At 37.6% G+C, this 27,675-nt stretch overlaps 1 protein-coding gene across 4 annotated transcripts in view; it reads left to right on the forward strand.

Moving 5' to 3' along the window:
• The window catches only part of LOC132201955 (trichohyalin-like), a 45,057-nt gene extending 17,653 nt beyond the window's left edge, over positions 1-27,404 (forward strand). The window contains exons 2-21 of one of the 4 annotated variants that reach the window (XM_059628527.1): positions 11,564-11,716; positions 12,839-12,935; positions 13,690-13,829; positions 14,844-15,197; positions 17,549-17,716; positions 17,772-17,939; positions 18,749-19,849; positions 20,104-20,256; positions 20,326-20,514; positions 20,572-20,711; positions 21,054-21,885; positions 22,339-23,283; positions 23,423-23,659; positions 23,887-24,293; positions 24,401-24,452; positions 24,866-24,973; positions 25,071-25,231; positions 25,364-25,511; positions 25,571-25,717; positions 25,774-27,404. In XM_059628527.1, the coding sequence (XP_059484510.1) occupies positions 11,564-11,716; positions 12,839-12,935; positions 13,690-13,829; positions 14,844-15,197; positions 17,549-17,716; positions 17,772-17,939; positions 18,749-19,849; positions 20,104-20,256; positions 20,326-20,514; positions 20,572-20,711; positions 21,054-21,885; positions 22,339-23,283; positions 23,423-23,659; positions 23,887-24,293; positions 24,401-24,452; positions 24,866-24,973; positions 25,071-25,231; positions 25,364-25,511; positions 25,571-25,717; positions 25,774-25,851 (5,778 nt within the window). In that variant the 3' untranslated portion in view covers positions 25,852-27,404. Of the gene's footprint in view, positions 1-11,563; positions 11,717-12,838; positions 12,936-13,243; positions 13,300-13,689; positions 13,830-14,843; positions 15,198-17,548; positions 17,717-17,771; positions 17,940-18,748; positions 19,850-20,103; positions 20,257-20,325; positions 20,515-20,571; positions 20,712-21,053; positions 21,886-22,338; positions 23,284-23,422; positions 23,660-23,886; positions 24,294-24,400; positions 24,453-24,525; positions 24,974-25,070; positions 25,232-25,363; positions 25,512-25,570; positions 25,718-25,773 lie in introns of those variants that run through there. The other 3 variants (XM_059628528.1, XR_009442316.1, XR_009442317.1) reach the window with 3 other exon arrangements.
• Positions 27,405-27,675: the final 271 nt, after the last annotated feature.

The following is a 27,675-nucleotide window of genomic DNA, read 5'->3' on the forward strand; positions in this document are numbered from 1 at the left end:
TGACAAAGCGCTTCTTGGCAAAACGTGGAAGATTTTTGTGTGTGCGAATTGCATGGATTTTAAAATTAAAGGAATCTCATTAATAATTTGTGTGAATTATGAATTTGAATATTTCCACCAATTAATTTGTTGCCATAGAGCATTGAATGAACCAAAAAATCTAAAGTCACAATGAACGTAATCTAAACTAATTTTGCAAATAAAAAATAATTGATCACCTACTGAAAGAAAATATTTGGCAAGAATGATTTTTTTTTTATTTCACAGAGAATATTTCACAAATTCTTGTTCTGAAAAATTCCAAATTCAAAACGTTTGAAATTGAAAGTCAGATTTACGAAAAAAATTTCAAACAATAAAACGTATATCAAGTGATAAAAATGCGAGAAATTTTATACAAAATTTGCGTATTATTAGATTGTTTTAGCTGAAACCCCTGCTTACAAGTTAAATTTATTTACTTCCCAACTTTGATACATGCTGTGTGTTATTAATTTCGAGAGATTTCATAATAAAAAAATATTATCAGCTAATACGGCAAAATTTGCTAAAATTATCAAGCTAAATTTGCATTCTAAAAATACTGTCAGTTTATTCCAGCACTTCCTACTACAGCTTTTGCAGACCCAAAGCTGAAAAAGTAGGAATAAATATTTGATCAGCGGTTGTATGTTTTCCCAAAGTGGCCTGCAGTTTTTTTTCTCAATCCGCTAAAAGTCTCAAAAGTTTACATCTTCAAAGAGAAAGTCGGCCATTAAAAGGTCGATTTGCTTTTCCGAAAAGAGAGCGAATTTCTAATTAGGGGGAGGAAGTAAATAGGCCGTTATCGTTCTGCAGAGAAGTAGTGCTGCTGCTGCTGCTTAATGCGAGATGATAAATTACTCGCCATGCATGTTGTTAGTCGGGCCGCCAGCATTATTATTTCCTCCTGAAGGGAAATAAACAGCGCGTGAAAAAGTAGTTGAGCATTAAGGCCCCAACATGGACTTAATTAAAGCGCCGCTTCTTGTCGCCCGTCGCTGATAGATAAACAGGGGAACCCGAAAAACAACCCTGCGAAGATTAAATTAAGAAAGAGAGAGAATCTGCAGCCTGATGCTTTATGCAAATTAATAACCCAGCCTTCCTTCTTGAATGGCGCGTTGCTGATCCCCGACGCTGCGAAAACCTGCCGCTTTTTTGTGATGCTTGGCGCCGCTTGTGCAAACACTTTTAAGAAAAGAGGGCTGCCGCCGGTAATCCTAGAAAAAAACGGCCCAGGGGGAATAAAATTAATTTCCACTAATAAAGGATCATAAAAATTTACTATTTAAAGTATCTGCATAAAAAAATTATGAGCTAAATTTGTGATTCTTAATTCCTGAGGTATTTATTTTTTATTATTGTTTGATTGTGAATTAATTTTAATATCATAAACTTGTCCACCAGATAGAAAAATCTAATTTATAGTTATAAATAGAAATGAATATGCTCTACACATACAAGTAGTAGACAAATTATAGATATAAATTTTGAAAATTGTTCTAAATTAATATTTTTGTTGGCAAAGTAATATCAGTAATTATAAATAATCAATATAACGTAAACAGTTTTTTTTTGTTTAATAAGATCCAATAATAAAAATTGAATAAAATTGATTTTAAACAAAATATGCACTTGAAATTTTTTTATTTAAATCTTTGTAGGTAATGTTAGTCTTTGATATAATTTTTAAAGAAAGATAAAGATTTTTTTTAAAACTTTCTTCAATTTTATGTTGATGGAACAAAATTTAAGGATCCTAATTCTTCAATTTTAATTTTTCCCCTTATTATTTTGCGTATTTTGGTATTGTCCACCATGATTATTGTTTATATTTATTTTATTTTTATGGTTTATTTATAACTAGTATGTTGATTAAGAAAAATTAATTTTGATTTCTTTTCGCTATTTTATCAATCTGCGATTATAATTCAACTTTCTTTTGACGCCAAACATGTTTGTTCAAATAAATATTGAAGTTTGATTGCAAATTAAGGCAATTTTAATCATTAATTCATAATTTTTTATTTGTTTTATCGTAATTATGCAGTCAGGTTGGACAGGTGTGTCGAGCGCGTTGCATACCCACCTGCTCATGTAGGTCAAGGAAAGCGCTCTTTGCTCTTTTGCGTCAAATTTTTACAACTGCTGTCCCATGAAATATGATTTTACTGCGGCAACAATAAAATTTGACTGGGGACAACGCCGGTCGATTGATCCGCCGGAATTTATCGGTCATAAAGTCGAATGCGAAATATATGACGGGGGGAGAAAAACAAACGTGGCATGGCACCTTTCCCAATAATGCCAAGGATGAGTTACGGCTCCGATATCAAAACGCTATGGAACCTGACATGCAAATTGCGAATGCCAGCACGTGGAGAACAAAGGAAGGAAAATATTTATGAAAATTGAATTAAAAAGGTTTCACAAGTTCTTTTATAATAATAAAAAAAAACTAATTGTTAGTTTCATGACCAAAAACTAATCTCGATAGTCAATCTAATATTGCTAAATTAATCCAATTTGTAAATTACACCTTCGCGGATATGAGTTTTTCGATCAAAATTTGGAATTCTTTTATTGCATTGAGTTTTTTTTTTTAAATAAAATAAAAATCATTACTGGAGAGGGCATTTAAAACCTTTAGATTTTAACTACGAGATTTCGTTTAAAAAATTTAACAACTGCCGTTTGTGCCTCTATTTTGTTTAGAATTTCCCACGGCGTGACGTCACCAACCCTTTCGAATCGACGTGGGATGTTTTTATTTTTTTTCCTCTTGCGAATCGCCTCCGAGGAAATCACCTGTCACGCTGACAAATTCCTGGCAACCGATGAAAAGAGAATGGATACCACCTTTTCCTCTCCTTTTCTCTTTCCCGCACCAACATATTTATCGCCAAAGTACAGTTTGTGACAAATATGGCGTCGGTCGCCGAGATCACCGAGCCGGCGCCCATGAATTAGTAATTGAGCGCAATTTATGTGTATTTTTGCGACTGGGCAACGAGAGAAAGGGCGGACAACTTTTGAATTATGGCTACTCGTGCCCGCTTTGTGTATCGAGATTTTTTGCCTGTTCTTGGCACACCGGAGCGACTTGCTTTGCCAGCCAAAGATAAAACTGTCCAGTATGGAAAAGTGTTCTAAAAGTACTTTTCAACCCTCGTAAAAAAGGAAAAGTGCAAAGTCTTGCATAATATCAGCCTGAAACCTGAAATTTAGTATTATTTATTGCTTGCATTTATTTTTACAGATACTTATAATCAAAGTTTTTTTTTACTTTTTAATCCTAGAAATGGAAAAATGCTAATTTTTGTATTTATAAAATTTTCCAAACTGAAACTTAAAATTGTTTCTTTTTCATAGACAAAATATGACATATAAAATATTCGATTTCCCGTTTAATGTCACTAGAATTTTTCAATTACTCACGAAACGTTTTGCTTATTTAATTGAATTTAAAATTTTACTTTATTAATTAATTAAAAAAGATTTGCAAAATGAAATGTTCTTCATTGTGAGATAAAAAGGAAAGTGAAGTGAAAAATCAATTTAACTCTGTAATTAAAATTCCGAAAAACAAATATTGGATTTCTTCCCTCTCAATTTCTTGCTCCAGTCTCAATTACGCAGCTGCTCCGTCGTCTCATTACCGAGGCCAAATGCTCGCAGGCACTTAATTTTGATTGAATCCGGCGATTCTCTCTTGCTTGGGCCGCAATGAGTCAAACAGAAGAAGCTTCCTTTCTCTCATCCCATTAAAAATTAGCAGTGCCGTCAACAGCCTGCTCATCTCTTTCCGAACGTCTTTATTCAAAACACGCGCATTTGCATTCGTTTAAGCCGGTCGAGGTCTAGACTCGAGGCGGCGTTCAACCTCCGACCCTTTTTCATCCTGCGCGCGTTATTTGCATGACAAGAGGCGCAAAAGCTGCCGCCACTGGCTGAAGAATTTACGATGAGGACAGTAAACTCGCGCCTCAGGTGGAAACGAGCAAAATTTGACGGAAAAAAAGTATTTCAAGTCTTTTATTTTTGATTGAAATAAAAATATGGATTAGTTTGAAAGATTTTATTTACAAAAAAAAAAAAAAAAAAAATGATGTAAACATAAACAATATGGATATTAATTTTACAAAAAATTCAAACTATATTAAATTTGAAGTTTCGTTTTTAATAATTATTTTAAACTAATGTATTTTAAAATTTATCTTAATTAAAAACTATTTATACTTAATTAGATCATATAAAAACTTATTTTTATATTAAAATATAGTTTTATAGAAAAAAAATAGTAAATTTAGTTTCTATTCACTGAATTCACAACAATGAGTTAGAGAACTAAATTTTATTGGTTTAGTCAGATGGCTTAATTATACATAATTATAATTTTCATGGTAAAAAATTTGAACTAGGAATTTGAATAAAGTAACTAAGCCGGTTGTTTGTCTTGTTATAATAATGATAGTCAATTTTATGTTCACCAGAAGACTCTTTCATTGAACTAGGACTGATAAAACGGTTTCTAAGATTACATTTTAATTCTCTGTGACAATGAATCCACGAAATTGTGTCATTCGCTGTCGCCTTTAATTTTTTTATAATAAAAGTATTATAAATATTACTCCAATTTTATTGAATTTAACAAAAAAATGTTAATTTAAAAAATTAGATTTTGTTGTTTAAAAAGGGCTTTACCTGTGAGTTAACTAACTTAAATTTGTTTCAAAAATTTTGCATTCGTTTAAAAATAGTAATAATTTTATGGTCATATATTCATTCCAGTCCTATTGAAAATATAATTATGGCTCAATTCTGAAATTTTAAACACTAAAATCCAGTCAAAATTTTGATTGGATTTTAATTCTGACAGGAATTATTTCCGTTTGGATTTCGATTCTGATTGGATTCTTCTAGGAACACATTAATTAATACAAAAAGGCGTCAAATTTTCAATTGACATTTTCAATGATTATTTTTATCCATCTTTGGAATCATTTTGCGGGCGGCCGCCGATCGAATTTTCTCGTGGCAAACGCGCGATTCATCAGGTCGTGCAGCGGCCGTCGATAAGGTCGCCAACTTTATCCGATTCTCGGGCGGCGGCGGCGGATCAGCAGCCTCTTCTCCTCTGGCTTTTGCATGTCTGTTGAATCTCGGGCGGGGGTGATTGAGGGTCGCCCGAAATGAGGTGGCGAAAAGCAGCTCTGCTCTGCTCTCTCTTTTCGCCCTCAAAGTAGTTTCGCGTGCCGGCGTTTAACAAGGCCCGGCTCATCACACGCTAATTAAATTATTCATGACCGCGCATCGTGCCCGGCACTAAATTCAAAATTTATAATCATTCCGCCTCGGCGCCGACGAATTCATAAATATATTCCAACTCACACGTTTTCATCTCCCAATCTTTTATTTTACTTTCAAATCGCGCGAGCTGATTTATGCCGCGTGCATTTGACTTGCGCATAAATAAATATCCAAATAACACACACACTGTGACGGCAGAACCACGAACCAACAACAAGAATCAATTTATGACGTCCAAAAGACTTACGAAAGGACGCTCAATCCTCGATCGCATGACAAAATCTGCAAGTACGCTATTGGGTCAAGAAGTTTTAAAATTGAGGAAATAGTCTGAAAATATGAAAAATTATGAGAACAAACTTTCCGAAGGTCTATTTGTAAATCGGATCTTGGAGTTTCCTCAGATTCCTAGGATTTTCAAATTTGTTTCGAATACCAAAATGAGAAGAATTGCCAGGTGTGTGGAAATCATGTTAATAATGATGTAACTAGTAAGTTTAGGATCTGATTTTTGCTATTTAATTATTTTTTAAAGTAAGGCGTTTAAAAATTAGTCCAGGATGACATTTCCTTCAGAAAAACTTGATTGTTTTTGTATAAATTAATCTATTAATTAAAAAAATTGAAAAATAAATATTAAAAGTAAAATTAATCATTTAAAATAATTTAAAACTTAAATTTAATTGATTCCAGTACATTTGTAAATTTAATTAATTCTTATTATATTTTTTTGTAATTTAATAGATTCTGAGGAAAAAACGGAAATGAACACTCTTATAATGAAAGTTAAAAAATTCTTAATTTATTGCTGCATTAAATTAGAAAAAGTTTTTAAGTCCATAGTATTTTAGGCTGTTTGCATTTTACCAAATTAACATAATTTGCAGTTTGTGAAAATAGTCTCATCATATTATAGCAAAATAAAAAACACATGAATTTAAAACATATCTCTGAGTTTGGAATTGAACAACTTGTTTCACCCTCCAATTTACACTTTGTTAATGGCGTGTCCGCATCGGAACCGTGGAGCAAAATTGCTACAATGGGTGCGAACGTGGTCTCTTCGTGTGGCGACGATTTTGCACGCGAATTGCAGGAAAATGCGGTGCGAGAGAGAGCGAGACTGTGCCATTGATGAGAGAGAAAGGCGAGGGTAAACAGAGAGCGGACTCAATGGCTCCGTTTATATAAACGCGCATTTGTACAGTCGAAAGTGAAAAGTTAGTTTTAACCCCAGCTGAACGGTGAGGTTGTTGCTTTCTAAATTTCTTTCTCACAGGCAAATTGGAAATTAACGTCACATAAGTTTATACAGAGACAAAAATTCACCCCTTATTGTATGTGGAAAATGGGGTCGCTTCAAACCGAGAGGCTTCTGATGAAAAAAAACGGGAAAAATGAATTTTGAAAATTATCATAAATATTGCTTCTAACATGGAAATTTTTAATATTGTTTCTTTGGTTTGACTAAAATTTGCTGTGCCAGTTTCTGTCACGGTCTTCGACCCTTTTTCACGAGCAAGGAAAAAAATCAGCAAAATTCGGTAAACCACAAAAAATTGATCTTGAAATAAGTTGGTTCAAGAATTTGGTTAGTTTTAAGAATTTGAATATTTTTTCTAAATGTAGTTTCTCAATTTATTTTTTCTTGCTCACGGAGGGTCACCGGCCGTGAATAAAACTGATAGAGCCGTTCATTTATTTATTTATTTCATATAAAATAATTTATTCAACAAACACAAAGCCTGTTTTTTTCACTTCCATGTACATTTTTCAATTTGATTTTATAATGGGAACTTATTTGGAGTGATATTATCTCGATTTTGCTAAATTTTGATTAAAAAAACCATTTTAAAGAGAAACATATTATATTTATTTCTGAAATTTCCTTGTCTCATTCGTCCCTGAAATTCATCCGAGCTCTTCTTTTTAGCCAAATCCTTATTTAAAGAGTCGCAAATTGCAGAGGGAAGGAAAATCTCGACTTCAAAGCAGGAAAAGTAAGCAGAGGAAAAAATTAGCAGGGTGACGATGCGAAATAAAATTTCCGAGCACGCACACATGCTTTCTGCGGGAGAGAAGCGAATGCGGCGGCGTCTTTTTCGGAGGCGATGCGGCATCAACAGCGAGGGCTGCTCGGCAGCACCACCAGCACCGCCAACCAAGCAACGTATGCGTATTGATCGCCGCCTGAATCAATGGCCCTCTCGGCCGTACTCTATCCTCGGCCCGCAGACCCCGACCCTTTACCTCTCGGCGCGGCGTTTTCATTAAAATTCTGACGCTCTCCGCTTTATTCCTCCCTCGCACCGCGTCGCCTTATCCCGATTTCAAGATCAAAACTCGATTTTCTCGTTCTGCACGTTGCCCGATTGGCGGAGTGACTCGCGTTCCGACGCTCCGGGGCGCGCGAGAGGCGCCATCCAGGAAATTGGGTCACTGGAGCTCCTCTCCGAGCTCGCTTGGCGGGCTTCGCCAAATCCCAATCGGATAAAACTCCTTCCGGTGTTTTCGGCTATTCCCAGGCTAAAAGCCACCCTGCGCACCACTGGACAGACTAATATATTTATTGATTGATTGGAAAATGCTTGAAGATATCAGAAAAAATATATAATGAATTTATTTTCACAGTTAATATAAGGTGAATAATATTTTTAAGAAAATTGTTAAACTATTAATTATTATTAATAATTTCATTTAAATTATGACAAACTGCCCACATAACTTGGTTTTAAACATTCTTTAACAATCAACGTTTGTAAAATTATTTAAGGATTTTAAACTGAGAATTATGCATTCCACTTTCATTTTATGCATTCTGGGCCTTTGACATAAAAAATTCAAAAAAAATTCAAGAAACATGATTATATTTTTATCATTATTAACAATTTTTTACTTCAAATTGATCTTAAAAATACTTATTTATTGTTAAATAGCAATGTTATGTAGTAATTTATTTAAATTAATTGTATAAATCTTTTAAAAAACATTTTTAGACAACAAGTCAACAATAAATTGATATACAACAAGAAAATTGAGTTGAAGTAATTATTTATAATTAATTTTATTTTTTAAACATTTCAAGAGTTGAAACTATCTATAAAGACACATTGAGACTTTCACTGCTTTTTTTCTCTTTTTTTACCACAAATTTGGGCCTAGAAAAGTAATTTTTTAGATTTTTTTGCGCTTCAAAATTCACATATTAACCAATTGAACTATTCTATATTGCTAACAATAAAAATAATATAATATTAAAAATTTCAATATTCATTTGCCAAAATGGTAATGCAAATATAAACTTTTTTGTTTATAATATATTAATATTTAAAAAAAAAACTAAAGTTATCAAAAAGTACGTTTGAAAGAAAAAAAAATAGAAAGTGATGGCAAAGAAATTTAAAATTATTGCTTTTTGGAAACCATATCATAATTTTCAGTCCATTTTGGTATATAAACGACACATATTAGATTTTCCCTGGGCGTCATCGCGTAATAAAAATAAATAAAGAGAGACGTAACACGCACAGCTGGATGTGATTTGCGTGTCGGCAGATTTAATCTCGACCGGCGCGTATATATGGCCGGTGACAACGAGCCAGAGAGAGAGAGACGCACACATGCACATATTAGAAAATTCTTCCGCCATCAAAATCTCCTGTGGAAAATCCTGCCCTAGCTCTTGACACGAATGGAAATCCCGACTAATCTTTTTAATTTCCAGGCCCATTTAAGCCGCAATCAAAATGAAATATTCGTATCGCACGCCATTTTACAGAAAAAAAAAAATAGTTTGCGTGTTTAAATAAAAATCCTTTTTTTTTTGGTAAAAGTTCTGCTTGTTTGTCTCGCTTTAATCAAAGGAAATTATGTGAGCAGCGGCCCAATAATTGATTGAACTTGCCACGATTTATTATGTCAGTCAAGAGGGGCTTCGCTGGCTGGCGGTATTTGTGTGTGTGCCTCTGTGTGTTCTATCAGCAAACAGGGTTGAGACTGTTCAAAGCAATCTTGTAGGGCGCAACCTCGTCTCTTTTTTGCGCCGTCGCTGCCTGAAAGATTGCACAAGAAAAAAATGGGATTTGGTTCTTGCGCCTTGTCAAGAGTGAAGGTTGTAATAGTCTTGGAAAATTTTCTTGATTTTCTCTCTCTACAGATCCAAAATTATCAAATGAAAGCACAAATAATAAAAATTCAATGTAAAAGTCAACAAAAATTAAAATAATAATATTTAATTTTAAGATGAAAATTTTCTGTTTAAATATTTTTGCTTTTTTAAAAATTTTCTAATTTTTTAAAACGTTAGCAAAAGAAATGAACTAATATTTAAGAGTAATTTACATGTGATAAATTAAATAAAAAATGAATCAAAATAATTTTTTTCAAAAGGAAGAAATAAATTATAAAATTTCATATTATTATTCCTTTTCTTGCTCTTAATTTGGGTGAGTTTTTATTATTGTATTCTTGTTTTAAAGAAATAAAATCTCAGCGGAGTAAGAGAAAACTCGCAAATGAGACAGAATTTGAAGGTCTGTGTCGCCCAGCCAAGCGAGCTAGCGTTTCTCGTCTCAGCATCCTCTTCGTTTTGCTCAATGGAGCTTTTGATCGGTTGCCAAACTGCTGGATGGGCCCCGGTCGCGAATCACAAACGCATATTAAAACATATTCATTCAAGTTTATTTTTCTGGCACGACGTCACTTTCTTTCCGGCGACACTCGTTGGAAATGGACCGAATTGATTTTCCTTTTTCTTACAAAAAGAAAAGGGACGCTTTGCTGTTGCCGGGCCAGTCTCTCGGGTAAATTAGAGTTGGTCGACGCTCCCAGCTTGTAATTATGTTATCTCTCGGAACTCGCAACGTGTAATTTCAGGCGATTTCCGCTATTTAATTAGTTCCTTCATTTTGCAGAAACATGACCTATTTCTTGAACTTGTAATACATTTTAAAACCTTCTTCCGATTTTAGAGAAAAATGAGAAGCAACAATAAGAAGAAATTTTTAAAATTTAACGAAAAATTGTTTTTCCAAATTAACTATTTCGCTGATTTAATGCTGTATTTTTAAAGTAAGCAAATAATACAGAATTAAAATTTTGTGATTAAAGGTTGAGCTGGGTTGAGCTATAAGTTGCTTCCATTTAAAAATTTTATCTCAGAATAATATATATTATACTAACAATCCGATCCACTGGGTCATAAACAATTTTATTTTCATAAAAATACAATTAAGTGGTCATTGCTGCTCAAATTTATTTTAAAAACCTAATAAAACAAACAATAGAATTGTAATAATTTGAATGCTCAGCTGTTTAATATTTTAAGTTTTGGTAAATATGTAAAATGGAAAAAAAAATAGTTATAATATTATTATTCTTTTAAAAATAATATGAGATTGGCAATTTCAACGTTTTAATTAATATTAAACTTAATATAGTTCAGAATCTTTTAATAGTTAACTAAAAATATAAAAATATTAGTAGACACTTAAAAATAGCATAAACTAATTTATTTTCCATTTTTATCTGGCTTTTAGGAACATTATAATAAATATCAACTAAAAATATCATAAAAATTACATCTCATCTGAGTGTCACTGTTTCTATTTTATTTATCCTCAATTCTATTATGTCACATTATTAATATTTATACTATTTATAGGTTTATTCTACTCATTAGCGTTGCTTTCAACACGATGTTATCTCTAGTCAAACTATTGAAGAGAAATTTGCTACATGTTCCTAAAACCTGAAAATAACTACTAGGCTGTTGAAACCACATTGAATTATATAAAATCCGAAATTTATTTCTGCTCACAGCGATGCCCTTTGAATTGAAATTGAAATCAAAAGAGAGATTACAATATCGCTGAACCACGGCAGACCCACGCAGAAAATTCACCCGCAAAGAAAAGCATGAAATGAACACACGAGCCTACATTTTCCGGGTAACGATTTTATGGTGCAAAAAATGCATGCACGAGGGAGAAAAAAATATACTGTATAAAAGTCGTCAGAGTGGACCTTGACATTTACCCTTTTCTTCTGGCTGAGAGCGAATAAGTCACGCACAAATCCATCTTGAGCGAAACGCGAGCCACCCTCAAGAGAAAGAAGGAAAACACATGCAGTCCCGGCCATCAACATTCTCGCAGCTTTTCCTTCCTTTTTTCTTTGCCTCGAGAGTGTCGGCAATTGGAGAAGCTAATGCTGCGTTGGTGTGGTGTTTCAGAAACAGGCCATGCTGGTGCGACAGTTGGAAGAGGAGCTGAGAATGCGACTCCGCAGCAACCCCAGCATCGAGATGCAGTCCCAGATGGAGGCCCTGTTCACCGAGAACGACCACCTCACAAGGGAGGTCACCATTCTCAGGGAAACGATCAAGGTCAGTTCACGCAAACAAAATGCCCAAATTTAATTGTTATTTCTTATAATTGGATTTAAAAGAAGAAAAAAAAATAGAAAAGTTTAATAGAATTAAAATTAATAATTTAGCTTTTGCAATTGATTTTTCAATTGTCTCCTCAGGCAAGATGACTACAATTGTACAATTTTTAATTTTTTTTTATTCCATATTTGCAAATCATTATCTAGTATTTTAATTATCAATATCTTCAATGCCTCGTCATGTAGTGATGGTTAACATCTCTTTATATTAACAATGATTGATGGTAATTGTAGTAATGCTGTTAAGATTATAAATAAAAAAGTAATTTAAAACAAAATCAAATCTTTAAAAAAAAGTTAATGTTTAAAATAATTTAAAATAATAAAAAAAAATAATGTAATATTCTTGTTAAATAAATATAACAAAAAAAATTTATTTAAGATTACAAATAAAGTCATGTTACATATTTCTAATAATTAACTAATGATTATTTAAAAACTTTAAATTATTCTGTTAAATTTAAATATTAAATTAAACTTATTTGCAGCTTGACCATTTCAATTGTCCATATTATGTATAATTTTTTTGTTATAATAGCTTCATCTTCCACAAAAAGGATCACATTTTAAATTTATGCTATGGAGCAACACTTAAGCTAAAAGTTTTAAAATAACAACATTGAGTAGATATTTTAGTATATTTTAAGTGACTTTCGGGTAATATATTTTGCTACCTTCTGTAGACAATAAGTTTTTTGTAAATATCAGACTCATTGATTTTGTAAAAAAAAAAATGTTTATCATGATCATCATGATCATTTAATAATACAAAATTAAACTATTGGAAAATATTCACTTTAGATTTAACCAAACATAAAAATTTTTAATGGGCTTTTTCAAACCTATTTAGATGAAAACATCCTGGTCATGCATTTTTCACTCCGGCAGTCATACAGAGAGTTGAAAGCAAGAGAGACTCGGAATTAATGCTATTGATTTTCCGACAACATGTCTCATGACCCATTTCTCAAGGGTTTTTATGCTCCACATTTTACGCCGACTGCTTTTTCCACCACCTATTCAAACATATTGAAAAAACTTCCCTGTTGATTGGTTCTAGGAATTGGAATTGAGAATCGACACCCAGAAACAAACGCTGCAGGCGCGCGACGAGAGCATAAAAAAGCTGCTGGAAATGCTCCAAAACAAAGGAATCGGTGAGTCACACCAAACAATTCTATCGAATTATATACATTTTTGCAATAATTAATTAATCCAAATTTCTATTTCTCTTTCTCACACACTTTTTAATTTTCCCCCAAATTTCAAATATCCCTTTTTCTCACCTAGAGATAATATTATATACTTATATTTTTTTTCTATTTTTGGGCAACCAAAACTTTGGATTTAATTGGAATTTAGAGAAAAGATCCGAATTTTTGCAAATGGTTCCTACATAAATATTATTATGAGATGCTAGCAAAATAAAGCGCTTTTATTAAACACGTGACTGATTATCACGCAGGCAAAGAGGAGGAACGACAGATGTTACAGCAATTGCAAGTGGTAGCCCAAAAACAGGTGGAGACACATTAACTCAGCTCTATATATTTATATAACACATATATAAATACATCCGTCGATATTATAATTATTAATTTTCGTTTCTGCTTGCTGGTTTCTACTACTTTTCCCGTTTTTATAGCGCACCACGTTATGTTTCTGTTTTGGCTCAGGCAGCACTTTCCTCATAATCCTTAGCTCCTGATTTCTTGCATGGGACCTGCTCGATCATTCATACAAAAGTTTCCAATTCATTCGAAAAACTCGTCGGAATTTGGTAAAAGTCGGAAGAAGAGCAAATAATGGAAGGGCTAGGGGTGCTGCCTGGGTGGTTGTAGAATGGCGATTGAGGCTTTGTTCAAGTAGCGCCCAGCATTTTATAGTCGAGCTGTGGGGTTGTGTTCATAGGTGGTAAAATACTAGACTCTGAAGAGGGTGAGGCGGTTTTGGCCGAGTTTGAGTCCCGACTCTTAGACTCCGAGGCTAGAATGCGGGAATATGATGCGGTGTTGGGCGATCGCGAGCAGGAACTCAGCTTGACCCACCGCGTGAGTAAGCAGCAGGCAACCTACCCCCCTCAACCCCCGACCCTTCCTCTGCCCGTCAACAGTCTGGTCCTCCCAGCCAGACTGGGTGGTCAGTCGGGTGTTCACTGTGAATCGCAAAAATCAAAACCATTCAATTGAGAGATCGGCCTTAAAAGTTTCTAAAAATTTAACAAAAAAATACGATAATTATAAATTATTGTGATATTCTGGAATTACAAATGATTGAAACAAATGAAAGGGTCAAGGGTCAGTTGATTAAATAAATGCATTCGGCTAAAAAATAAATCATATTTTGTTAAGTCCTTTAATAAGAGAACGTGAATGTAAAAGTGTTGAAAACAAACAGTATCAAAAAGTTAGTTGGTGAGGTGAAAAGTCAAGGAGATTTTGAGGAGTTTGAAGCTCAATTTTCAAATGTTACTAAGTTGTTTATTTAAATTTTGTTATAATTTAAAAAAAAAATTGAATATTTAAAAAAAAAATACATTAAAATTACTGAAATATTATTTATTAGTTTTTTTCAAAGTCTATTAATTTGATATTAAGATTTTTCCTAGAAAAACAGTTTAAAATTTTTAATTAAATTTTGCAATCATATCACAAGGAACTATAAAAATAAAAAGTCTGATGTGGAAATTTTTTAATTTATTCTACAAAAAGGTCAAAAATAATTTTAATATTAATTTATTAATCAATTTTGAATTCAAATGACAACTTATAAGCAGATTAAATATTTGAATGAATTTAAGAGCAAATTCACTAAAATAATAAACAGATTTTTCACCGACGACACAATTTTCAAGTTTTCAAAACAGTTTTTACTTTTTGCAATTCCCTTACAAAGGAGTGCAGACCCTGATCAAAAACAGCTTTCAAAATTTATATTAAAACCAGTTTAATCTGTGAATTTTTGCACAAACTTTTCGCGATTCTGCCGAATCCACCCGAGCCACTACTTGTGAACCAAAAAAAGCAGAGCAAAATAAAAAAGTGGCGTGTCCTCCCGTCTCTCAGGAACTGAAGAACGCGAGCGACACGGTGCGCGCCCTCCAGAGCCAGCTCGAGCAGACCACCCTGATCGCGGCGGCGGCCAGTTCGGGCCAGCCGGCGGCCGCGACGGCCACGCAGACGGCGCTGGCCGCCATTCTGGAGACGAAAGACGTGAGGATCAATACCCTGGAGAGGGAACTGGCGCTGCTTGAGCGCGAGTTGCACCGGATTAGGGAAATCCCCGAGCCGTTGCTCATCCCTCCATCCACTGCCATTCAGCTGATGGACCAGCGTCCCCTGATGGAACCGTTCACCCACTTCACTGCTTCCCTTGGCCTTAATGACCCGACACACGTGGACCCTCGCGCCAAGCGCCATGTAAGTCGCTCCACGTAAACAGCAAAATCTCCCAAAAAAACAGAATCACATAATAAATTGAGAGAAAAAAATGATAATTTTATATAAAAAAAATTCCTAAAAAAACGAACCACTATATATATTTTTATGCCGTGAATCTCTATATATTTTCGTATGATGATGACATTCGCCTGCCACCTCTCCTCCTCGTCTCTATGAATTTCTATATATAATATTTTCTCTTCAAATTTCCCTTTATATCTCTGAAAAAGCACTTTCCTCTCCTGGATCGTTCTCAAATTTAACTATGAAAAAATTGGAATTTATTAATTTATGCATCCCGGCTGGGAAAGTGTCTAATTCACCGTGTGTTGCAAGAAAGGCGTGGTAATGAACAAATGTGATGAATTCATGGCGTATTTATGTCGTGTGTTATTTTGATGCTTAATTTCTGTGCCACCCTCGTGTTGCATCACTGGAAATGTGTGCAAGTTTGTTGCAAAAAAAAACCATTCACGTTAGTCCTTTAGCGCAAGTGGTGATCCAAAAAAAGTGTGTCTTTGAGTGTGGTGGAGTCGGTGTTAAAATCTTGTTTAGAGCCGAGAGCAAGTTCATTCAAATTCCTTTGAATTTTAATTCACAAAAAATTAAATTAATGAAACACAAAAAAAGCCACTTAAAACCTAGGCTTAATTGAAACTTTTAAAACTCATATACAATTTTTTTTTTTATTTTTGTATAAAAACTTATTTAAAATAAATTAAGTTTTAATTTTAATTTAAAATATCATTTAAGTACTAATTTTTTGTTATTAATTTTATTTATTTTTGTTTTGTTTAATTAATAGTTTTTAATATTTATGCTATTCACTTTTTTCATTTATTTTTTATTAAATTTTATTTTAATATTTATAAATCGAGACGGTCACAAATTATTGATTAAAATTGATAAACTCTTCCACCCCTTTCTTCTGGCGTCTTAAACATCCCACGACATCCCCTTCACGTCTCGGCTTTCCCCGTTCAATTTCCTCGCCGACCGCGAATCAAATTTCCAAATTGGCTCCGCCAACTCTGCTCGCGAGACAAATAAATTGATTACAAAACAAAATCATCCCCGTGGGCGGCGCCGACGCGAATCCCGAAAAGCAGTCAGATTTCGACCTCCCATACTAAAAGAGTAAAGGCAATTTGTTTGCTTGTCTCTATCTCGCGGGCGCAGACTTCTTAAAAGGGACGAATTCATCACAACATTACAAAGATCTTTCTTGTAGCACCGCGTGGAAGAGATTTTTGTGTCGTCTGCTACTTACCACGTAACACACAGCAAGCTGATGAGTCCTGTAAACACTCTTTGATTTTCAAACTGACAGTTATTGATTGTCTCGATCTTGCGAGAACTAAGTTTAGTTTTTGGCCTCGTTCTGTATGAAACTCTGTACATATTTTATTACATTATCCTCATTAAACAAAAAAAAAAATTATACATAATGAATGTTATTATTAAATAATTAATTAATTGTCTCTCTCTATCTCTATCTTCATACTAACTGTTTCTCCTGCTCTCTTTCTCTCTCTCTCTCTACCCTTCCGTTGTGACTCCTTAATTGTTAGGTGCCTCTTTAATTGAGAACAACATCAGAATCTTAAACAATTCCGATGGCTGTTGATTCGTGACAATTTGTGTATTCTAAATAAATCAACTCTCAAAAATTATGATTTTAACCGAGAATAATTGATATATTTTACCACCTATTGTATGCAACGTTTGTCAGTGTGTTTGAAGATACATGCACGAATAATTTTTTTTCTCTCACTGCTGGGTTTGCATGTCGGACGTGATTGGATTGATTGGTGTGTCTTAATTAATTCGATGAAGGCGCTGAATAATGATCAGGTGCCTTCGTTGAAAATTTTAATTTCTCTCTGATATGCACATCTTCTTCTTCTTCTATGCTACTCACTTTCTCTGTCTAACCTTGTTCCTTTTTGAGCAAAATATTGTTGTGTAGTGCAGTTTGGCTTGCTTAACCGGTGAGTTTGATTCTCTCGACTTTCACTATTTTCTAATTTCTCCCAAATGCACGGCCACAAAGCCCAAACCGAGACTGCAAAAAGCGCTGCGCCATTCGGTCCGCCGCCGCACGCATTTTCTGGTCTGCTGCCAGAAAGTACTTGTGACGACCGACGGGCGCAAGAAAAATGATTTAAAAGGAAGCAAAAAGTCGCTTTGGACGTTGTGGCAATTTCGGTTCGGATCAGAAAATAAAGCAAAAAATAAAATTAATATACCCGACAAAAACATCACAAAAATTATTTATATATAATTTCATTTTCTCGGGGATTCCGATGACTGACTAGTGCGAATTTCAGCTGGAAGAGTTCCGCAGCGAGATCACGAGACGAGACCAAGAAATGCTGGCGGTCAGTGCCAAAATGAAGACGCTCGAGGAGCAGCACACGGACTACCAGAGGCACATCGCCGTGCTGAAGGAGTCGCTGGCCGCCAAGGAGGAGCACTACAACATGCTGCAGGCGGACGTAATTTGATTTGTAGAAGAAATGATAGGGCGCGGTGCTCAAAATCCAATTTCAGGTCGAGGAGTTGCGTTCGAGGCTGGAGGAGAAGAACAGACTCATCGAGAAGAAGACGCAGGCCGCCATGCAGGCCTCGTCCGACCGCAACAGGGTGTCCACCGAGGTGCAGGAGCTGCGCGAACACATGGACATCAAGGACAGGAAAATCAACGTCCTCCAGAGAAAGGTTGGCGGATGAAAGAATTTTATTTAATTATAGCTTTGAGCTTCCTGTAATTGTTATGTGAGCACCAAATGAGGAATTTGTGTATTATTTTATTGTTTGCGTTTGAATTTTCAGCAATCATTATCGAATTCAATTAATTGGAATCGACTTTGAATTATTTGACGTTTCAGGCCTTTTTAGTTTTAATTTGAGAGATTTTTATGCTGTTAAATTGATTAAAATTTTAAAAGAGAGAATTAAAATTCAATAAAAGTATCTATTTTTCAAATGATACAGTGCGGAAGGTTCATGAAATTGAATGAAGGAGCATTCCTTCCTTTTATTAGCTTATTGCAAAAAATATTACGCCAGCAAAAAAGTCTCTCGCTTATTGTTTTTATTACGTTTCTTATTGCGTTTCTTTTAGCAGTTATTGCACCTTGTAAACCCATTTCTTTTTTACACGCCGTGTGCCGTATATAGCTGTTGTGGAAAATCGATAAAATAGAGCTCGAGGATGTCAAATTCGCAGCAGAAGTGTTGTCAATGGACCCATTACCTTGGCACAATGTGCCATTAGAACCTCTATTTATGTATGTACATATCCTCCTGCTGCACATCATTATTCCCTCTGCTCCGCCGCATTTACGTATTATGTTGGCGCTCTTTTTATTTTATTATTTCAGTATGCACCGTTTGTTCTCTCTATAAATAGCGCCTTTAGTGCATTTTTAGTTCACGGGCTTTTGCTCTAAGGATTTCCGAAAGAAAGTTAAGTGGTAAAAATTGTAATAATATAAATATCACCATTAATTTCTTGTATTCCTCAGATTGAAAATCTGGAGGACCTGCTGAAAGAGAAAGACAACCAGGTGGACATGGCGCGTGCGAGGCTGACGGCCATCCAGGCGCACCACGGCGCCTCGGAGGGCGCTCTCTCCACTTTGGAGGAGGCCCTGAGCGACAAGGAAAAGCAAATGGCTCAATTGCGGGAGCAGCGGGACCGGGCCGAACGAGACAAGGCGGAGGAGCGGGAATTGCACGAAAGGGAAATCGCCGAGTACCGAATGAAGCTGCACGCGTGCAACAGCGAGATCGAAACGCTGCAGGCCCGTCTGGACCGCGCCCTGGCCGACAAGGACAAACTCGAGACCAAGCTGGAGAGCTCGCAGTCCGAACTGGGCAAGTCCAAGGCCGAGTTGGACAAGGTGAGCGTCGAGATCGGCGGCCGCGGAGGCGATCTGGAGTACACCAGGCAGCGACTGGCCCGGCTCGAAATCGAAAACGAGCGGCTCAGAACCGAAATGGAGCGGGCCCAGGCGCAGTTGGATCGGTCGGTGACGCCGTCCCGCTTGGAGCTGCACGGCTCCAGCTCCAATCTGTACCTGAGCACCAGCATGGACCGGGATCGAGACAGAGATCGGGATAGAAACACCAGCATGGCCTTGAGAGGTGGCGCCGGCGGCACCAGTCCGAGCGAGGCGCGAGGGGGTCTGACCGAGATGGAGCGGCTGCAGGAACGCTCGGACCGGAACAGTTCGGAACTGCGACGAGCGCAGGCCGAGCTGCGTCTGGCCAACTCGGAGAGGGACCGAATCAGGGCCAACGCCGACGCGCTCCAGGAGAAGCTGGAGAAGTCGCAGGGCGAGGTGTATCGGCTCAAGGCGCGCCTCGAGAACGCCCAGTCCGAGAAAACCAGCATGACCGAGGAATTGGAAAGAGCCACGCAGGCACTCGCTCGTCTGCACGCGGAACGCGACAAAGCCTCAGGGGACATTGAAAGAGCCCGTGATGACCTCGAAAGGGCGCACGCAGCCCTGGCCAAGGACCGGCTGCAGCACGACAAGCTGCAGGACCAACTGGACAAGGCGCAGTCTGAACTAGACAAGTCGCAGGAGAAGTTCGACAGGATGTCAGGAGAGCTAAGAAGAGTGAGTTTAAATTTTTTTAAATGCTTATACAAAAGAATTATACCAAAATTAAATATAAAAAAAAGAATTTAAAAATATTCATGGTTATCTAATAAAAAAAATTTATCATTTTCCCTTCAAATGAAATACAGGATTCCATTAGAAGTTGAAATTAATTTTAATTAAAGATTTTATTATTCTCATAACAAGCAGATTTCACTTTACAACTCTAAAGAAAAAAATATCTTTTTAATTTTTAATTTTCTTTTTTATAGCTTCAAGTCGAGAAGGAGAAAATGGTTTACGATTACGAGAATTTGCAAGCGCAACTGGACAAATCGCAGGGCCAAGCCGGTCGCCTGGTCAAAGAGAAAGAAGCCGCCCAATTGGAGGCAGACCGATTCAGAGACAAGAGTGAAAAGGCTCAGGTGCGTTCCTTCACAGAGCTAATTTACGACCGCGTGTTACACAAATAAACTCCATTTATATCCTTGCAGGCGCTGGTTGGCAGAATTCAAAAAGAAAAAGACACCATGCAAGCGGAGTTTATGAAGCTGCAAGAGAGGAGCGAGACCTTACAAGCCCAACTCGGAAAAGCCCTTAGGGACAAAGACACGACAGCTGCTGAAGTAGAAATTCTCAGGGAGCGCGCAGACAAAGCGACGCAGCAGCTACAGAAGATACAAGTAATATTTGGGAGGAAATAAAAATTTTAATGCCATGTTTCATTCAAAACTTTGCAGATTGAGAGAGATGATGCCGGAGCTGAAGTGGAAGTGCTGAGAGACAAGTTGGAAAAGGCGAGCTTTGGCGCGACGAAAGCACTGGAGGAAAGAGATCTTGCGAATAAGGAGTTCGAAAGGATGCTAGAAAAATATGATAGGTATAAATGTGCATTAGTTTTACACTATTATTGCTAGAAATTTTTCCAATATTTTATTATTTAGGCGATAATTTAATTACTTCTTTTTCTAAAAATATTTTTTTTTCAAATATGAATTTTTGTTTTAAATATTAAAATAAATTAATAAATAAAATATTAAAGCAACGATTTTAATTCTTTAAAGTTATAAATAAAAAAATTTGTCCCGAGTAACTTCACAGATTAAATTGGTCATCAATAGACCTATAATCCTTGTCTCGCATCTTTTTCTGTGATTTGCGGAGACCACGTCAATTTGAAAAATTCCAAAATAACAACATTTTATTTTTAATTTTTGATTAGGTCCCAGGGAGAAGTGTACAGGCTGCAGAACAGACTGGAAGCTGCAGAAGCCGAAAAGGAGAGAATCGTTGTTGAAGCCGAAAAGTCGAATCTGCTGGGCAACAAGTCAAGGGAAGAAGCCCGCCGCCTTGCCGAGGAACTCGCCAGAACCCAGGAGCTTTACGAACGGGCCGCCCTTCAGCTCAGCCGAAACCGCGAAACCGAGGAGAAGACCAAGGACGAATTGGACAGACTCACAGTCGACTTGGGAATGGCCAGGGACCGTCTGGAGAAATCGCAGATCGAACTTCGTCGTGCCAACACCGACAGAGACACCCTTCGCGCCGATTTGGAGCGCCTCACCTTCGAGTCTGAGAGGAACGCCGGTCTGGCCGCCAAGGCTCAATCGGCGGCCGACAAGTCGAGCGACGAGGCCGCCCGTCTGCAGGCCGAACTGGACACAGCCTACGAACGGCTGGACCGGTGCGGTGTTGAGCTGCGCAGGGCCACCGCCGATCTGGATACGGTCAAGACCGAGAGGGACGCGTTGAGGGACGAGGCGGAGAGACACGCAGCCCGCGCCGGAAAGTATCAGGATTCGCAAGAACAGGCGCAGGCCGAGACGGATCGGCTGAGGAGAGAAGTGGAGGTTCTGAGGGACCGCCTGGCCGGCGCCACTGCTGAGGCTGAAAGGGTCGGCTCGGCGGCCAGTGCAACCAGAGACGCCGAAGTCACTCGACTCAGATTGGAACTCGAGGACTACCGAGGCAAGCTCGAGTTTGAGTCGGAGAGGTCAAGGCTTGAAATCGCCAGACTTTCATCGGAAGCTTCCAAACTCAGAGAAAAGAACGAGGTTAGCAATGGTTAAAATTATAGAAAGAGAGCCCAAATTTAAGAAAAACTCCATTTTTAAATATAGTTCAAATTTATTTCCCCTAAAGAGATAAAATGAAATTTACAAGAAAACTTTTTAATTACAAACATTAAAAACAATTTAAAATTTTAATTGTAAGGTTTATAAAGTTTTAATTTATTAAATATTGTTAAATTTCTTCAATTAAATTAAGTAATTTAATTTAAATTACAAGATATATAATTTTTATTTGCATTATATTAAATGCACCAAATGGACTATTTTATGATACATAAATAATTGTAAAGAATATAAAGCAAAATAAATAATAATAAAAATAAATTTTACCACTGAATTGAAAATTTAAGACCTTCTTTTAAGAAAATGAGTAAAATTTTGTATTTAATCAATTTTTTTCAAATTAAATTAAATTAATATTATTACTTTTTTAAGGTGACACAAACCGAACTGCAGCGAGCTCTTGTGACGTCAGAGGCCCTTCAGACCAGGCTGAGCGAAGCGCGCCAGGACGCCGATCGTCTTTCGTCCACTGCCGACTCTGCCAAAGAACGCCTGCACATCGAGTGCGAAAAACTCAGGGACCGTTTGGAGAAGGCCAGCTCGGAGAATGAGAGGCTCAAGACGGACATCCTGAAACTGGAGCGCGGCGGGCTGGCCACGGAGAACGAGAAGTTGGCGCGCGCCGACGCCGAGAACTCGCGGCTCTCGCGCGAACTGGAAAAGTCGCAGGCCCACCTGGCCAAGTACCAGGAGAACACGGAGGCGGCGCGAATCGAGTTCGAGCGGATGAACACCGAGCTGCAGCGGCTGCACGGCCAGCTGGAGAAGGCGCAGGCCGAGTTGGACCAAGCGCGACGCGAGAACGCCAGCTCGAGCGAGCAAGGCCGGCAAGTGGAGCGGCTGACCGTCGAGAGGGACCAACTGGTGAAGCAGCTGGAGAAGTCGCAGGACATGCTGATGAACTTCCAGCAGGAGTTGCAGCAGGCCGAGGCGGCCCTCGCGGCCAGGAGCAAAGGCGGCCAGGCCAGCGAGGTTGAGGCGCAGAGGCTGCGGCAGGAGTTGGACAAGGCGTTGCGAATGGCCGAGAACTCGACTCAGGAGCTGACCCGGGTGCAGGCCAACAAGGAGGCCGAGGCCCAGCAGATGTCCAAGGAGGTCGAAATGCTCCGCGCCGAGATGATGCGCTTGAAGAAGGAACAGCAGACCAGGGACGCCAACAAGGACATTGCGGCGGCTGCAGGAAGGGACGCGGCCGAGATCGCCCGACTCAGCAAAGAACTCGAAACTGCCAAGGCCGGACTGAACAGTGCCAATGTGGAGAGGGACCGGTTCCAGGCCCAGTTGGAAATGCTGGTGCAGGAGCTGGAGCAGAAACAGGTGAAACTAACACAACTGCTCCTGCCCGACGAATGGTTTATTTTATTTTAACATTTATTTTCTCATTTGGTGCCGAATTTTGATAATTTATTTGGTCTGAATTTTATTCTTTTTAAATTATAAATGAATTAATTTACAGCTGGACTTGTACGACGCGAATCAAAAACTGCAGTCTGGCGCCGTGCAGGGTGACGCTGAAGTTATGGCTCAGAGGAAACAACTGGAGGAGCAGAGACGGCGCCTTGAAGAGCACAGAAAGCAGTTGGATGGAAAGGTCAAGCAGCTGGAGGAGAAGGAAAAGGCGCTTGCAGATGTGGACCAGAAGCTCAAGAAGAGAAAGGAGAGAATGGACCAACTGGAGGCACAAATGCAAAAGGTTAGTGCATTTTTATATTTGAAATTAAAAAAAATTGAAAATATTTACTGTGCAAATTTTTTACTTCAAACTAAATAAAGTAGAGTTGCCAAGGTAAAATAATCTGTAATATGGAAATATCTTTGAATTCATTTAAAAAAATCTACTAACATTTCTGTTGATTTTTTTTTTTATTTGAATACAATTTTTTTGGGCTTCATACCTTAAAAAATTTATTTTATTTGCAGCAAATGCAAGAACAAGGAGGACAGAACGCCGCCGGCCAGCAGCAAATGCAGCAAGGCCAGCAGCAGCTCATGCAGGAGAGGGAGCGTTTCAAGCAAGAAAGGGAAAAGTTCCAACAAGAACGGATGCAGGTGCAACAGCAGCTGCAGAAGTTCGCACAGGACCAGCAGAAATTCGCGCAGGACCGCCAGCAGTTCCAGCAAGAGAGACAGAAATTCGCTCAGCAGAAGCAGGCTGGTGGCGCCCCCGGCAAACCTGGAGCGCCGTCGCCCGAAGTGGAAAAGGAGCTCGCCAAGGCCAAGGAGGACGCCAAGAGGGCGCAGGAGGAAATGGAGCGGCTCCTCACCCTGGTGCAAATGAGCCAGGAAGAGCAGAATGCCAAAGAAAAGACCATTCAGGACCTACAAACGTAAGTTTAGAACAAAAATTTAAAACTTAGCATGTTTAATAAAATTTAAATTTATGCAAATATCATTTAAAACAATTTGCTTAAACATCTTTCTGATATTTTTCCAGAGCCTTGAAAAATACTCAGGCCAAAGTGAAACAGCAGCAGCAGGCTGAAGAGGTATGAGAAATAAAATTCGGGACTAACAAGGTGCATGAGGAACTAACTAACAAAACTCTCTCTTTCCGAACAGTCTGGCCCTGCTGGATTCCTTAAAAGCTTCTTTTAAACCACTCACAACCTTCCTTCTGCCTCCTTTTTTTGGTACTCTTTATTTTTCGTCGTGCAGCAACGTGATTTTCATGTCAAAAGTTGTTATCGTCCTCCAAGAGATTTGGCTAATCACTGCCAGCCAATTGATTTTCGACGCTGTTATACCGCACTCTTTTTATTACGGAAAAAGACGCATGGAAATTTACTCTCTGCTGCAGCTTTGCTTCTCTCGCTCTCTCCTCCGCCTTGATTTTTGTTTGTTGTTTGCGCATTTTTTATTTCGTCCCTCCTCTCACCCGAACCTGACTTGCGCACCTTAGGAGGGGATCACAGACAGTGACCAAATCGAAGAGCTGCAGGAGGCGCTGCGTGAAAGCGTCCGAATCACTGTCCAGGAGGAGCACAAGCGACACGAACTCGCCATCAAGGTGATCAAATTAAAAATTAAAAACGCCTGCCAAACGTTGCAAAGGCAACCTGCATCGCTTCCAAGTCAAACAAGTTGCATAACTTTCAACTCCACAGGTTGACACTCTGGAGAAGAAAATCCGATCCTTGCAGTCAGCAAAAACCATGAGGTGTCCCACCTGCCGTCCTCTCCTAAGTCATATTCCTGCCTTGCAACAAAAACTTGATAATGTGCTAAGGGAAAGAAGATCGCACCTGGAAGATTTACTTCATATGAAGTGAGTTTTACAGAATTTAAAAAAAAAAGTATTTTAAAATTATTAAAGTTAAAAATATGATTTTAGGGGATGATATTTAAATTTCTCCCAAATCTAATGATTTTTTTTTTTTAATGAATTAATTTTTTATAGACAAGAAGCTTTGGAAGCTGCGCTGAGTGAAAAGGACGCTCACTTAGCTCTGTTGGAGGTGTCCGGTGTAAAAAATGCATTCCAAGCCGAGCAACTGGAGCGCCTGAAATCTGACCGCGCCAGACTGAAACTAAGACTGCAGTTTGAGGTACAGGAATATTATCCGAGCTGAAATGCATATTTTTATGTTAAATTTTTTAATGACAGACCGAACAGGCAGCTCGACTAATTCAGCAATTTAGTGAAGACGAGACTGCGATAAGTTCCGACCAGCTCTCAGGCCCTCCCTCCCACATTCTTCTGGATATGCTTCTCACCGAACAGATGGACGAAGACCTTCACGATGTTGACCAGGTTGGAGTTTTTAAAAAAAAAAATATTTTCATGTTATATTTGAAAACTTACTTCAGATGGAGCCAGACAGCCTTGACGAGTCTTCATCCCAACAAGAATCTGTGATGTTTGAGAAAAGTAAAACACTTGACTAAAAAGAATCTAAAAATCTGTGACTGGAACGAACAACCGAGTTCGGCTCTTTGTGTCTTGGTGTCTTATCTTCCCACTGCAGCAGAGTGCAAACACTATATAATTATTCTCACGATGTGTTGTTTCTCTCAAAGCAATAATCCGTTTCCTTGAAAAATACAACTGCTCTCTAAAAGGCGCTGCGAGTAAGAAGAGAGAACTGCGACTGTATCCCTTTGTTTCTGTGAAATCACCGTGTACTTAAAACGCAAAAAAAATATTTACACATAATAAACGGATCAAGTTCTTTCGGGCAGAGCTGTTGCACAAGACAAAGAAGGACTCTGGGATGAGAAGACACTGACAATAAAAACCAGCAGATCACGAAAACTCAAAAATCAGAATTTAAATAAAACGAGAAAAATAATTATAAATATATCAAGAATTTAACCGAACAAAAAAAAAAGAAACATGTTGTTGCAAGTTAGACGAGCAGTATCGTTGTCTTCCGTTGCAGGAAGTTGCTGTTTATTCAGAGTTTTTAATATCACTTTGTCATCGACACACACTACTATATACACTGTTTAAATTTTAGTGAACAACACAAGACGTTTGTAAATAATAATTATAACGTGCTACGCAAAAACCTAGTTTCTCGTCGAGTAATTAATATGAAAAATGCCACTAACTCTGTCGGATCGTTAGAAATCAAAGTGAGTAACAATATTCTTACATCTGTGGCCTACAAAATATTAAATGCACAACACACATCTTGATATTCATACATAAAAATATATGCATATATTTGTTTTGTAACCATCGTACCTTTAGTTGCGTAGTCTCTTGAATCACACTCCTCACACACGTTTGTATACTCTCTCTGTCTCTCTAATAACATGTGCTCTGGAAAATTGTATGTGCGTGTATATAAAAAAAAAATATCGATATATTAATTACTCTGCCCTAAAACTCTCTGACTCGTAGTTGTGAGCAAAACTTGAATAGATCGAGGAGCAAATCTGGTTTTCTTTGAGGGCCGAATCAATCTATTCGAAACAAAATTTTCCTCAACCAAAGTCGGATTTGCGAGAAAACTGTACACAAAAGTAGCGAGAAATTTGTATAAAAGAGAGGAAGCGATGAGTTTGTTTAAATATTTTGTTGAGAGTTGTACGTACGAGAACAAGATGAGTAACGTCTGTACTGTAATGCCAGGAATACACTGCCGTGTTATGTGCTTGAAGTGATTTGCTGCTAAACTGCACTTGTCGATAAGTGCATTGCAACAACATACAACAATGCATACCAAATGTATAGAAAAATTAACTGATAAGGAAAAAAACCACTTTCAATGGATTGTAATGAAGAAAAAAAACAATGACGATTTAACTAGTTAAGGTGCAGTGAACTTGCAGAGCGAAAAGAGTTTAATAATGATTGTGAACTACGCTGGCTGATTGAGAGAGAGTTTAAGAGTCGCGAGTTTGACCGAGTGTGTTTTGATCGTAGCACAACCCCTTTGCGATTTTAATCTCAAAAATGGTAAAAAAAAAATTCGAAGGGCGAATGGAACGGTCACATCTCAAACACAATCTTCTCCAATAATCGTTCACTCTAATCGCTTGTTAAATTTTTGTCGACACTGCTCTCTGAAAATATATAATTTTGCGACACTAGCGAAAATAACATGTTTAATGAAAACTTTGCAAGAAAATTTTCTATATATAAATACAAGGGATTTTTGTTTCGGAGTGGCACGTACAATTCACTTAATTAGGTTTAATGAAAATCAGAGCATATCTTTGTGTCACTCTGGGAATACGAAAAATTGCTGTTGTCTCATAGAA

The sequence above is a fragment of the Neocloeon triangulifer genome, unplaced genomic scaffold (genome assembly GCF_031216515.1).
Source record: "Neocloeon triangulifer isolate White Clay Creek 2 clone unplaced genomic scaffold, ASM3121651v1 ptg000014l, whole genome shotgun sequence".
Taxonomy (NCBI): Eukaryota; Metazoa; Arthropoda; class Insecta; order Ephemeroptera; family Baetidae; genus Neocloeon; species Neocloeon triangulifer.